This window comes from Leptodactylus fuscus, chromosome 4 (genome assembly GCF_031893055.1).
Source record: "Leptodactylus fuscus isolate aLepFus1 chromosome 4, aLepFus1.hap2, whole genome shotgun sequence".
Taxonomy (NCBI): Eukaryota; Metazoa; Chordata; class Amphibia; order Anura; family Leptodactylidae; genus Leptodactylus; species Leptodactylus fuscus.
Window position 1 is genome coordinate 45,424,626 of NC_134268.1, and position 15,065 is coordinate 45,439,690.

Sequence of the window (15,065 nt, forward strand, 5' to 3'; positions counted from 1 at the left end):
TATACACACACACACACACACACACACACACACACACACACGCAGATAGTAAATAAGCTGAAAAAATATGTACGCATACGTGAAAAAATATATATAAAAAAACTATATACACATACGGTACACTTTACACACCTCTATCCTGTATTACAGGTTACAATTAATAGTAATTGTAAGAGATGTGAAGACTGAAGTGTAGCATCTCTGAACTAACATGCAGTAGGAATGTGCTAAACACTTTGATATTGATCCAAAAAGCCCTGCACTTCTTTTTCTCAACTTGCCCGAAGGCGTGAGACAAGCATCTTAACTCAGTGAATTATCATCATCTGTCTTGCAAAGGTGGATATCATATAGCTAGATATCTCCAACATCTGCTGGTGTACAGGAGCACACTCTATGTATCTTAAAGATTTATCATGTGGCATCGCCAATCACATCTAAAAGGTTAGATCTATAGGAAGAGCGTCGCTGGAGACGGAAAAAACTTTCGTTCGACCCCTACCCTGTACACTGTTTTCCACGGAATCGATATTTGCTGGGTTCAATGTGATATTCATAAACTTTATGGTAATAGGGTATAAAAAAACAAACAAAAATAAGCAAAAATTTGCAAAACAAAAACAATCTTACATATGTCCCGTGTAGAAAGTGAAAATTTGGGATTGGCAATGTCACAATTCCTTCCTATTTCTTGCACAGATGAGAAACTGATGAACATCTGTGAGTACATATGGGCCGTAAGTCGGAGGTTTTTCTGGCAAATATAACAAACCCGGGTGTATCTGCCACCAATTTATCACCTCACTTGACAATTAGGCGCCGGGCTGTCAAAATTAATTAATCAGCTCAATTAGCTTAATTCTTTAATCATTAAACCTGTTTATTTCCGCAATTAGCATATGACAATGGTGACATTTAATATAGTCACCGACGGAGGGCTGCGTCATTTGTTCACGTTACTGCTCAATTAATGGCCTATATGCAGATGAGCGACTGCAGCAGGTCCTCCACGTGCTGCAAATATATAGAAAGATATAATATAGAAAATAAAAAATAAGAATAATATATATATATATGTATGTGTAATATATATATATATATATATATATATATATATATATATTTACATATTATATATCTATCTATATATAATATCTATGTGACCACTACTAGGGCCTAATGAACTGCTCACTGCGCTTCCCAGAAAGCACAGCGTGGGCAGTGAAGGGTTAAGTCCGCAGTACATCTGCATCCCTTTGAGCAAATGAGTGGAACGTTTAATAATTTCAACACGTGTTGAAATACGGACGCAATCTAATGAACAACTTCAAGTGAGACTCCTTTCAAAATCTAAGATAAACCCTCCAGGCTGTAAAACAAAATCTCACTAAGGGGGAAAGGGGAGCGGGGGGGTTAGGGGGGGGGGGGGGGGGGGAGTGCTGCCATTACCCAATAAAGGAAATGTAATCACACAGTAAATCAGCTTTTTTTCCCCCCCTTCCACCACTAAAGCAATGTTTTTGGCTTTGTAAGTGTCAAGCCTTGAATGTTTTAGATGAGGCAACATTTTGTTCCCTTTACCAGGTGTGTATCAGCTTATGTAGAAAACATCCAGCTCGAAAAAAATAGGAAAGCAATCTCTTTTCCTGAATTTCCCAGCAGGATATTAGATTCACCTATGTATATAATGTAGAAGTGCGGGTCCGAATTAGGGAAATGAGACTGTACTGCGGCCAAATAAAAAAGGTAGCAATAGAAAGCACCGGCAGTAAAACCTACCTGCAGAACATGCAGCTGTACCGTGACCCCAGATACTATTTAGTACGCCTAGGTGGGGTGTACAAGGTACATTTACAATAAAAGAAAAAAGGCCATCTACCGAAAAGCCTTCAAGATACCGCTGTGGCTGAATTTATTCCGAAACATGTATCAATCCTGCTCCCCATGAATAACTATATACTGCACAAACCATCCACACATATACAGGCGTCTTCTTTAATGCAAAACCATTCACACCACAAAATGTTGCATGCCTGAAAAATATATTCCAGGAATCCCAAACCCGTGATTATACACCCAATCATATATTTAAAGGTAAATTATAAAAAAAAAAGCTGCAGAAATACAATGTATAGAGAGTGAACGCTACAACTATACAGCGTCTAACATGAATACAAATAAAATACAATACATTGAGATTTTACAGATAAAATAAAACACCTCTGTAACATGCAATACTAAGGATATACATTGACAAAGAAATCTCTTTAGGATGACCAACCAAAATTGCAATGAAAAATGGTCTTCTAGGGGAATGATCTTCTAAAGGAAGATGGTCAGTAGGCATAATACTTAGGAGGAAATCTGGTGTGGACAAGAGGGTTGTCTTCTCACAGAGAGGTTTCACTGTATACAGATGCAGCAGAGCTGAATTTAGATTTAACTATTACATGACTGCACACGAGCAGGGTCCTCAATCTCACTGTACCAGATGGTCACTTCAGCTAGTCTAATGTACTTGTATCTGTGTAGGTTTCTGTGTAAACCTACATCAGATGTAAAGCATCATGGAATCAATGGTGCTGTAAAATAAATAGAATAATAATAATTATTATTATTAATATTTATTATTAATAATTATTATTATTATTATAATCAAAAGAGGTTTATCTATATAAAAAACCTCCAATAATAAAAATTATCCTGTAATAACTATATCAAAATACGACTTAGTTTTACATGTCAACGTCCAGCAGATTTATACTGATTTATAATGCTAATTTATAACTATAATAAATTAACAACAAATATATAACTTAATTAAACATGTATGTCATCAAGTACGTCTATATGTATGATATCAGATGCTGTCCAATAAATTGTATAATGCTAGTGAAGGGTAGAGTATCACTAGTAAAATAAAAATAGCTGATCAATAAATAAATCTACTTGCATTTGAATACATATCTATCTATGTGTATATATATCTATATTTTACATACATATTTGCATATTACTTATGTGCATATATATTTATATGTATCTATGGACATATATTTAGCTATACATATAGATATGCCTATATAATGAATATATTTAATATGTGTCTGTACATATATATATATATATATATATATATATATATATATATATATGTATAAATATATATATGAACAAATATATATATATATATATATATATATATATATATATATAATAATCCTTTAATAGTCCCACAGTGTGTGTGTGTGTACATATATATATATATATATATATATATATATATATATATATATATATATCATATTTTTAATTTAGCTGACATCAGGGGTAAATCAATATACAATGCATGTGGACAGTGAGCGGATAGGAAGGGTTAAATTAGTTTAGGTTTACCTCTGGCCTGGTCTTGAGCTCTAGTTGATCCCAGGCCAGAGGCACTAGCAGCTGCATGCTTTATTTACAATCCCTTTGGCAGACTTACAAGTGCCCCGAGCTATAACATAGTGTACCTAATGTTCAAACTGGCAGGTAATCTCATGTCAAACATACTTCTTTGATTTAAAGTGATCAATAGATTCTTGTAAAGTGGTAATTTCTCTGATGTTTCCACCTTGCTTTTCGGTACAGGTGAATCACACATACAAAAAAAAACCCAAAAACCATACACATATAATATACGGACAATAAACAACACTCTTATAATAATTGCTCTTGTATAGCCATCTATATATCCACACATACACACAAATACTGTATATACACGAAGGTTTTCCGGTGAACGGTGATTTTGGATCAATACCCCATGTAATACAATTATCTGCAATGATCTGGTTGTATTGAAAAAGAATTTGCAGTAGACCTCTAGGGGTTTTATCTAGAATCAAGTATCTGGCCAGGCTGTGAATAGGGAAGTGGAAAATGAAGGTGCTGACATTGTCTGTCTATAACATTCCCAATGACTTCATTAATATTTGACTAGGGGATGTCAAACCTTTTCGCCCTTTGATTTTTTTTTAAATTTATTTATTTAGTTACATGAAAATTTTCTCCTATAGTCAGTCGTGAGGTTTATTTTACATTTTAAGACAAATCAGGAAATTTATGTACAGAGATAATAGATTTTTACTTAACAGGAAAGGTCGATGTTTAAAATTTAGTAAGAACGCCCACCGAGCTACGGCCATGTGTCATATAAATATACCTGCGCACGCATATAGACAAAATGGATACAATGTATCCCTATACATAACGCTTAGAACTATTTTACATACATTCTGTACTAAGCATATGGCGAAAAACTTCAAAAATTGTCATTGTCATCCTTCATAGACTGTACACAGAGGGAGAGGTGGAAGAGATGGCATGGCAGTCATGTGACAGGCGTGGAGACAGGGCTGACAGTAAAGGTGTGCGGCACGAACTCATTGTGGGATTTCATATCACTTCATATCCAAGGTATGACAGGCAGGGAGAGTTATTTACCTTGAATTAACACTCCTCATGACGACACGAGACGCGCAAATTTGATGGCAGATATAAGCACACGCGGCGCCCGTATCTTATACGGTATCGTCAACCGCTTTGTGGCTTTCTTCATACAAGTCAAAAGTGTCTGAATTGAAACAAATGTTCTGCAATTGTTCCTTTCACTCATGTCTCCCGGAAAGGAAAAAGTCATCAGAAATATAATTATGAGAAATCCCCAAACTATTTGTCTATAAGGAGTCCCATTTATTAGTAATTATTATTATCGCTATTTATAGGTGGATTTATCTCCAAAGAAGAACTTTGAAGAAGAAGCATCTTACAACAGTGATAGATTTGTTACTATGTGTCCAGTATTAATATCCACACACATCCATGTGTGACACAATAAAGCTACTTTATATCCTTATTATGAAAAGAACTATATATATATATATATATATATATATATATATATATATATATATATATATATATATGTAAAAGTATGTAAAGGTAGTATAGATGGCCTACAGATAAAAGAGGTTGTTCTTTCATTTATTGTAGTAGGTTATATTTTAGCCTAATATTCATTACTTCTATTACAATGTGGATAGAAGGAAGGAGAGATAGATAGATAGATAGATAGATAGATAGATAGATAGATAGATAGATAGATAGACAGACAGATAGATAGATAGATAAATAGATAGATAGACAGACAGATAGATAGCTAGATAGATGATAGATAAATAGAAGGATAGATAGATAAATAGATAGATGATTGATAGATAGATAGATAGATAGATAGATAGATAGATAGAAGGATAGATAGATAAATAGATAGATAAATAGATGATTGATAGATAGATAGATAGATAGATAGATAGATAGATGATAGATAGATAGATAAATAGATAGATGATTGATAGATAGATAGATAGATAGATAGAAGGATAGATAGATAAATAGATAGATAAATAGATGATTGATAGATAGATAAATAGATAGATGATAGATAGATAATTTAAGTACTATAGAATATAATACTTCAGTAACCCATGAGAGCTGTGACCCGAGCCCTACAGAACTGCTAATATGGCTGTGCTGTTTTTATTGCATACACCGGTACAGCAGGGATGAATTTGTCATTTCACTGCCTGTAACATATTCACACCTAGCAGATTTGCTGCCATGATGCACATATGAACAGGGTTGGTAGAAATCCATGGATGTGCTGCAGAAACGACCCCCATTCTCATCTAAGTCACAGAAATGTCTGCCTCGTGTGAACATACTCTAGCTGCGGTCTCATGGAAAGCCACAGATAAGAAACACATTGTGCTATCAATAAGGAGCTGGGCCACATGACAACCTCAGCTCTACTGCATCTGTAATGAAACATCCACTGCTGGCGTCGGCTTCTCTTTTTCTTATTTACTGTAGTGAAGTGCGGCACTTCCTCCTTGGCTGTAGAAGGGCTGTATAGTGTGTGCATGTGCCTCATATGCAGCATTAGTACAACGCCAGCCGGCCGCTCAGATATAATGGCAATCACACTTGAGCGACGGCCAGGGCACACAGACCTGCTAACTCCCACTTTATGATAAAACAGAGGAAGATCAATCTCGGAGGAGCCTGCATGTGTTTTTCCACTTTCTTCTTCACAACCAAAACTATTTTGATTTTGTTCAATTGTTTTAGTCACTTCTGGCACACGGAAAGATAATGATGATAAACAGTTATGAATGCTGCGAAAATAAATAAATAGGAACCATGAATCACGCTGTAATGGGATCTTTGTGTTGAACATTTGTCGAGTGATCTCACATCTAAAACCGCAAGTCCTGTCGCACAAAAAAAAAAAAAAAAAAAAAAAAAATGAAAAAGTAAAATTAATAAAAAATAAATAAAATAAAATAGAATTCCACGTACTAGAACGGATAGGGTTGTTCACAAAAAGAGAAGGGAACTATTTCATGGCTTACTTGTTACAATGCCACCTTGAATAATTTGATGAATAGGGAAAAAACCCAAAAGAGGGATATTAAGCCCAAAATTTATGTAAATGTAACATCTGGGCAAGACAGCACAATACAGCACAGGCTGATAAGGATGAGGAGAATCCATCTAGGAGGCATCTAAGGTCATCGGGGCTTGGATATGAAGTATGCACATGTGAACATGGTGTGTGCTGTGAACATATGAACACGTTTGCACAGAAGGTGTAAGCTTTATTGGACGTGACCTTGCACAGAGAGCCCTGGCGATTCCTGCACCCTTCAGCAGTGTTACCTGTTTCCCTGTACAGCTTATGCACATCTTGTAGCTCTACACCGAGGTCCTTTATCTCGGCTCGGAGTACGCCGCTTTCCTTCTCCTTTTGATTCATTTTTTTCTCGGCGTCCTCAATTCTCTCTTCCAATTTCTTGACCACGCTGTCAAGGTGCTCTGCCTCTACCGTCTTTTCTTTGATACCTTTTCTTGCCTGCAGGAGATCGGCTTCCGATTTTCGCAGAAGGTCATCTCTTTTGCTTATTGCCTGTAAAGATGAAACAAAAAAAAAAAAAATACTAGACGAAACGGCCACTACTGACGGCAAAATAACATATATATGCTTATTGCCTGTAAAGATGAAACAAAAAAAAAAAAAATACTAGACGAAACGGCCACTACTGACGGCAAAATAACATATATATGTTTATATATATATATATATATATATATATATATATATATATATATATACACACAGATAGATGGATAGAGATATATGTATATATTGACACACAAACACATACATATATGTTTGTGTAGAGTATATATATATATATATATATATATATATATATATATATATATAATATATATAGACACACAAATACAAGCACAGAGATGTGAATGCAGTGACACACAAGCTGTATGTGTGAGTATATTTTTAGCTTGGACAGTAGCTGGAAAGTGAAGCATTAGGGTAAAGACCACACACATGAAAACCATATAAATCTGCATGCAGATAACACCCTGGTTTGGACAGCTATGGCTCATATAACTGAGTACACATGGTGCTCTAATACTGTACTATATTTTGAGCTTTATACCGTTCCCCCGGGCTGTGGTAAAGGGGACTGGATAAGGGATAGTTTATTTATTCCAGCCTGTACTCACAGGTGCCTCAGTGGATGCAGTGAGTCCTCTATTCTCTATGGAAGAATACCAGACTGTATGGACATACCTGAGGAATGGATCGGACCTGGTAATCACAGTCCCTAAGGGGAACTCTAGGACAACAATTTGCAATGTGATGTATATTACACCTAAGGTCATTAAATGTGCTCATTTTTGTAAAATGATTTAAAAAAAAAAAAAAAAAAAAATGCTTTTACATTGCCAGTAGAGATGAGCGAACACTATTCGAAACACCGTTTCAAATAGCACGCTCCCATAGAAATGAATGGACGTAGCCGGTACGTGAGGGGTTAAGCGGCCGGCTGCCGGCAAAGTCTGTGTCCATTCATTTCTATGGGAGCGTGCTATTCGTAACAGCTGTTTGGAATAGTGTTCGCTCATCTCTAATTGCCAGCGAAGTGGATTGCAAAAAAAAAAAAATTTGCAGCAGAAATGCTGCAATTTCAAAAACACTTGCGTTTTTGAAAATCGCAGCATGTCAATTATACATACAGAAATGCTGGTGTTTTCCGTATAGATATAATAGATACAGAAAGTTTGCAGAAGAAAACTACAGACTTTCTGTGAAAAACAGTGCAGAAAACATGTTCTGGATTTCTGCTACAATCTTATCCACAACGAGTCGCTGCGTGGGGCCTTAGCCTAAAGCATTGTTGGTAAATCCAGTCTTAGGCTGAGGCCACATGTTGCATAAACACAGCAGAGAAAAAAGCAGCATGTGCAGAAAAGTGAATAAAACTTCATTTAATCCAACCGTTGTTGTGGAAAACATGTTTTTGAAAAATTCAGCATGCTAATTTTACCTGGGAAGGACTGCGTTGTTTTCTCCATAGACTTATATGGGGGAGGTAAAAATGAAATACGCAGCAAAAGAGAGCGAGACGCAAGTGTTTTTGCTGCATTTCTTTCTGCTGTGTCCACAGAATTTTTTTTTCTGCAGTCTTCTTATATAAGTAAGCAAAATAAATATAGGCAAAAAGCGAGTGTTTTTGCAGGTAAATTTGACATGCTGCGTTCTTTTCTGCAATGTGCGGATGGAATTAGCACAGTTTTTTTTCTCCCGTCTAACCGCAATGGTTTTAGAAATCGCAGCATTTCCACTGTGCGTATTTTTCTGCAATATGTAGATGGAATACGCTCTTCGTTCAAGATTCAGGATTTCTTCCATTCACCTTGAGGGGCTATAAAATGTCACGAGGGGCAGTGGCCTAAAAGCTGCCTTAGGGCCCGTGCACACGATGTAACGCAGCGCTCATTCTGACACGTAAACACGTGTCAGAGTCAGCGCTTCAAAACAGAATCCCATTGACTTCAATGGGTTCCGTCGTACGCGTGCTACACATTGAAATCAATGGGAGGCTTTTTAACCCATTCATTTCAATGTGTTACGCGCGTTAAACGGAACCCATTGAAGTCAATGGAATTCTGTTTTGAAGCGCTGACTCTGACACGTGTTTACGTGTCATAATGAGTGCCAAATTACATCGTGTGCACGAGCACTAATTTACAAGAAACAGCTATTGTCTGTTATTGTATTTAAAAAAAACCCAAAAAAAACAGACTTTCCCTTGAGGCTTGGTTCACATCTAGAGAAACCTAATTCACATATAAAAGCAATTACTTTAGGTGACCCACTGAAACCATAGACTATAATGGGGTCCGTGTGGTTTCTGCACAAAAAATGTGAAGGGAAAAATGCTGCTTGCAGCGCTTTTCTGTCTGCATTTTTCAGGTGGAAAGGGAAACAAAATGCCCGAATGCCGAGGGTAAGGCACGGTTCTCATCTGCGTTTGGTAATCCGTTTGGGGACCCCCTGAACAGACTACCGAACGCACTGGCAAGCGGTGTGCAGTGAAAGCATGCGGACAAGAAAGTAGATCACAAAGTAGTTTCATGTCCGTATGATTTGTGCGGGGAGCGCGCGGAGAGCTCATGGACTCCATTATAGTCTAGGGGTCCGTGTGCTTTCATTGCTTCCCATGCGGGCCAATGCGAAATCAATGGGAGTCAGTCATTTTCTTTTTCTGCGAGCGGTTTGTTCCCGTTCACGGAAAAAAGTAGTGACATGCCCTTTCTTCAGGCGGATTCCCCGGCTGATTCCGCCTCCTTTCCGCGACACCTCCCGACTAGGCCCATTCATTTGGGACTAATCCGGAGCAGAATGCCTCAACCCGGCCTTAGGCTCCGTTCCCATGGAGTAACACGCCACGCATTCAGACACATATACACGTGTCAGAGTGTGTGCGCTCAAAACAGATCCCATTCACTTCAATGTGTGCCGGCTCACGTGCGCTACACATTGAAATCAATGGTTTAAAAAGCCTCCCATTGATTTCAATGTGTAGCGCCTGTAAGCCGTCACAAATTGAAGTGAATGGGATCTGTTTTGGGCGCTCACACTCTTGACACGTGTATACATTAGAGATGAGCGAGTACTGTTCGGATCAGCCGATCCGAACAGCACACTCCATAGAGATGAATGGATGCATCTGGTACTTCCGCTTTGACGTCGGCCGGCCGCTTAACCCCCCACGTGCCGGCTACGTCCATTCATTTCTATGCGAGCGTGCTGTTCGGATCGGCTGATCCGAACAGTACTCGCTCATCTCTAGTATACATGTCTGAATGCGCGGCGCGTTACTCCGTGGGAACGGAGCCTTATTGTGACTGGTGGATTCCGTGTTTTATCTACATACACATGATCGCTGTGATCATCAGTGTGCTGAAAAGTGAGGTGACTGCTGAACAGAAATCTCCTATATAAATGGGAAGTCTCAGCATAGTATATAGTCTAGTGGACAAAGTGTGATCTGCAATATTTTCCAGATTTTTTTTACTACAGCTAATAACACGTAAAAAAAATTTTAAAAACCTCACCGAAATTTCGTTAAAAATATAAAACTTGATTAAAAAAAACAATAAATTTTCTAGCCACACATTGCCTTTAATTTGTCTTAAAGGCAATGTGTTGCTAGAAAATGTTTGTTTGTTTTTTTAATTTGATGATGGAAAACTTACTTTTATATTTAACACTATTTTGGCCTTTTTTTTAGTATTTACATTTATTATCCTAGACAGATTATCGCCTACGCTCTTAATAATGGTTTACAAACCGCAACTCCTTGCGAAAAGCTAAAAAAACATGAGCCAAAAAGCCCCGACGTGCTTCAGAAAAAAAAAAAAAAAAGTCATCAGCTAGAAGATAAGAATCCGCAGCAACTCGATGACACCCGCTCGCTTCGGTAATTGCTCCAATATGATTTTTTATTTTTTTTTCCCACTTGCCATGTTGAATACTGAACATGTAAAATTTCATTTTAGGAATCGCTCAAAATGTTTTCTTTTTAATTCTTTTCTCGGGGCTGTAATTAGTTTAATCTGGTTTGCTTTATTGTAATATTTCATTGGCGGAGGTTTCAAATCAATTAATATTTTGTACTCATCATGACTGACTGGTATTTATTGGCTTGTTGCCACACCTTGATTCTCTATCACATTCAATCAGGGCTCTTTTAATCTGAATATTTAGTACTCTTTCATGTCTTAATTACAGCAAATTGCACACAGTTGGCACCATTTCTTGAAATTAATCCCAGAGTACTTTGTTTCTGTCAAGCAGTCAAAGCCCTGGAGAATAATAGTAAATGTTATTGCAGATCTAAATTTAAGCGACTGTCTATGTATTTAACACAAGCCTTTAATTATTCGTGAAATTCGTTTTTTTCGGTTCAAATGTTAAACATCCTTCATTGAAGACGTTAAATTGCTGCAGACAGCAAATAAAATAAGTATATATTTGGGTCTGGTATAAAATATTAACGCAATTAGCTTTCTCCCCGTCCCTTCTCTATTATTATGACAATGATCCCTGTTATTGTTATGGGATTTTAATACGTTCTTATGGTTTTTTAGGTCAAAGAACATTTTGCTTTTCGACTCAATAAAAACTTGTGATTCAGGTGGCAAACATAAAGATAGGTTTTAGGAATTAACTAGAAATTGGATTGGAAGGGACAGAATGCAGGGATTATGTTTATTGGGGTTTACTCTGCTTACACATATTTGCGATACGGGTATTTTAGTTTCCTGACAGTAATCGGGTCTTGGGCCATATTTTTGGCTCTACATGCATGGTCTTCCATTAAATAAATGGGATGCATTGAAAGACCAGAGAAAGATCAAAGTTCTCAGTATCCCTGTTGGATCCACAGATAGCCCCCCACCTATGATACTTTAATGGCAAGTATGACTAGTAAACCCCCTTCAGGCCGGGGGCCCACATGGCGTAAACCTTTACAGTTGATGCAAAGTGGATTGTATTCTAGTGAATCCACCCATTGCAGAAAAATATGCGCAGCAGACATGCTACACTTTCCTAAATCGTTGCAGTTTTGGAAATCACAGCATGTCAATTAAGCTTACAGAAATGTAGACAGTTCCCCTATAGGTATAATGGAAGCAGAAAGTCCACAGAGGAATCATTGCTGCAGCGGTTTTTCTTGCAGCACTTTGTTGCTGCAGCCTGCTAAGTGGCGCCTTGGCCTTAAAGGGACATTAAAAACAGAAGAGAAGCAAATATTGGACACGGCATTTTTGGGTTCGCATTTTTTTTTTTTTTTTTTTTTTATAGCTGTGTGTTGCTACATGTAGCCTTAGCCTAATGGGCTTTTCCATGCAACCTATATTTATGACTTATCCTTAGACTAACCTATCAGACCAGCAATGGTCCATACTAGAGATGAGCGAACACTGTTCGGATCAGCCTATCCGAACAGCACGCTCCCGTAGAAAAGTATGGAAGCACCTGGCACGGAGACTTTGCCGGTGGCCAGTCGCTTAACCCCCCGAGTGCCGGCCGCTTCCATTCATTTCTATGGGAGCGTGCTGTTCGGAACGGCTGTTCCGAACAGTGTTCGCTCATCTCTAGTCTATAGACATGTCAAAGAGGATGTATCAACATATTCGACAAGTCAAGCTCTTTATATCAATTAATAGTGACTGTTCCCCTGATTCTGGCACAGGCGGAATTTTTCCTCTAGTGTTCACCAATCCTGAGAAATCAGTGCTGTTAGTTTTGGTGCCTGATATACTAATCAGGCTCTGTACAGTCAGGTGGGCGGTGTCAGGTAGGAACAGACAAGGGGGCGTGATTCTGAGCTCTGATACTGGCTGCCTCTGATTGGAGCTCTGAATCAATCTTAAGCTGGTTGCCCATGACCATGTGTTAACCGGCTGCTGTGAATGAATGGCATGGGCAGTGCACAGGTGACACATACAGTCCTATGAAAAAGTTTGGGCACCCCTATTAATCTTAATCATTTTTAGTTCTAAATATTTTGGTGTTTGCCGCAGCCATTTCAGTTTGATGTATCTAATAACTGATGGACACAGTAATATTTCAGGATTGAAATGAGGTTTATTGTACTAACAGAAAATGTGCAATATGCATCAAACCAAAATTTGACCGGTGCAAAAGTATGGGCACCTCAACAGAAAAGTGACATTAATATTTAGTACATCCTCCTTTTGCAAAGATAACAGCCTCTAGTCGCTTCCTGGAGCTCTTAATCAGTTCCTGGATCCTGGATGAAGGGATTTTGGACAAACAATTCAAGTTCCGTTAAGTTTGATGGTCGCCGAGCATGGACAGCCCGCTTCAAATCATCCCACAGATGTTCAATGATATTCAGGTCTGGGGACTGGGATGGCCATTCCAGAACATTGTAATTGTTCCTCTGCATGAATGCCTGAGTTGATTTGGAGCAGTGTTTTGGATCATTGTCTTGCTGAAATATCCATCCCCGGCGTAACTTCAACTTCGTCACTGATTCTTGAACATTATTCTCAAGAATCTGCTGATACTGAGTGGAATCCATGCAACCCTCAACTTTAACAAGATTCCTGGTGCCGGCATTGGCCACACAGCCCCAAAGCATGATGGAACCTCCACCAAATTTTACAGTGGGTAGCAAGTGTTTTTCGTATAATGCTGGTTTTTTTGGATGCCATGCATAACGCCTTTTTGTATGACCAAACAACTCAATCTTTGTTTCATCAGTCCACAAGACCTTCTTCCAAAATGAAGCTGCCTTGTCCAAATGTGCATTTGCATACCTCAGGCGACTCTGTTTGTGGTGTGCTTGCAGAAACGGCTTCTTTCTCATCACTCTCCCATACAGCTTCTGATTGTGCAAAGTGCGCTGTATTGTTGACCGATGCACAGTGACACCATCTGCAGCAAGATGATGCTGCAGCTCTTTGGAGGTGGTCTGTGGATTGTCCTTGACTGTTCTCACCATTCTTCTTCTCTGCCTTTCTGATATTTTTCTTGGCCTGCCACTTCTGGGCTTAACAAGAACTGTCCCTGTGGTCTTCCATTTCCTTACTATGTTCCTCACAGTGGAAACTGACAGGTTAAATCTCTGAGACAGCTTTTTGTGTCCTTCCCCTGAATAACTATGTTGAACAATCTTTGTTTTCAGATCATTTGAGAGTTGTTTTGAGTAGCCCATGATGCCACTCTTCAGAGGAGATTCAAATAGGAGAACAACTTTCAATTGGCCACCTTAAATACCTTTTCTCATGATTGGATACACCTGGTTATGAAGTTCAAAGCTCAGTGAGGTTACAAAACCAATTTTGTGCTTCAGTAAGTCAGTAAAAAGTAGTTAGGAGTATTCAAATCAATAAAATGATAAGGGTGCCCATACTTTTGCACTAGTCAAATTTTGGTTTAATGCATATTGCACATTTTCTGTTAGTACAATAAACCTCATTTCAATCCTGAAATATTACTGTGTCCATCAGTTATTAGATATATCAAACTGAAATTGCTGTTGCAAACACCAAAATTTTTAGAACTAAAAATGATTAAGATTAATAGGGGTGCCCAAACTTTTTCATAGGACTGTAGATGTCTTCTGTGTGCCGCACATGCACTGGCCACTTCTGCAGCCCCTTTTATTCAATGAATAGGAGCCGCAGAAGCAGGGTTGCAAAATTGAACAGGAATAGGACCTGTTCACATATTTTGTGGCCCGGACTGTCGGCCCGATCACGTGACCATATATAATTCAAGGTCATGTGTATTGGCCTATAGAAATGAATGGGTCGGTGTGATATCCAGTAAAAACCCAGATAGCACACTGACCATTCATATGGACGTGTGCAAGTGGGCTTAGGGTAAGGTCCCACGTAGTGTCCCATAACAAAAAAAAAAGTGCTGTGGGAAAAACTGTGGTTTCCTCCGTGGAATTTCTGCTTCCATTATACCAATAGGGAAACCAGTGGCATTTCCATAGGTATAATTGACATGCTGTAATTTCTCAAACCACAATGGCATTTTTCCGCAGTGTGTGGATGGGCTCTAAAAACTGCAACAAAATCAGCAACAAAAAAAGCTGCATTTC

At 38.3% G+C, this 15,065-nt stretch overlaps 1 protein-coding gene across 1 annotated transcript in view; it reads right to left on the reverse strand.

Moving 5' to 3' along the window:
- Positions 1–15,065, reverse strand: part of LOC142201133 (uncharacterized) — a 279,771-nt gene that overhangs the window by 179,509 nt on the left and 85,197 nt on the right. Inside the window, exon 12 of the mRNA XM_075271958.1 lies at positions 6,763–7,009. Within this exon, the coding sequence (XP_075128059.1) occupies positions 6,763–7,009 (247 nt within the window). The remainder of the gene's footprint in view (positions 1–6,762; positions 7,010–15,065) is intronic.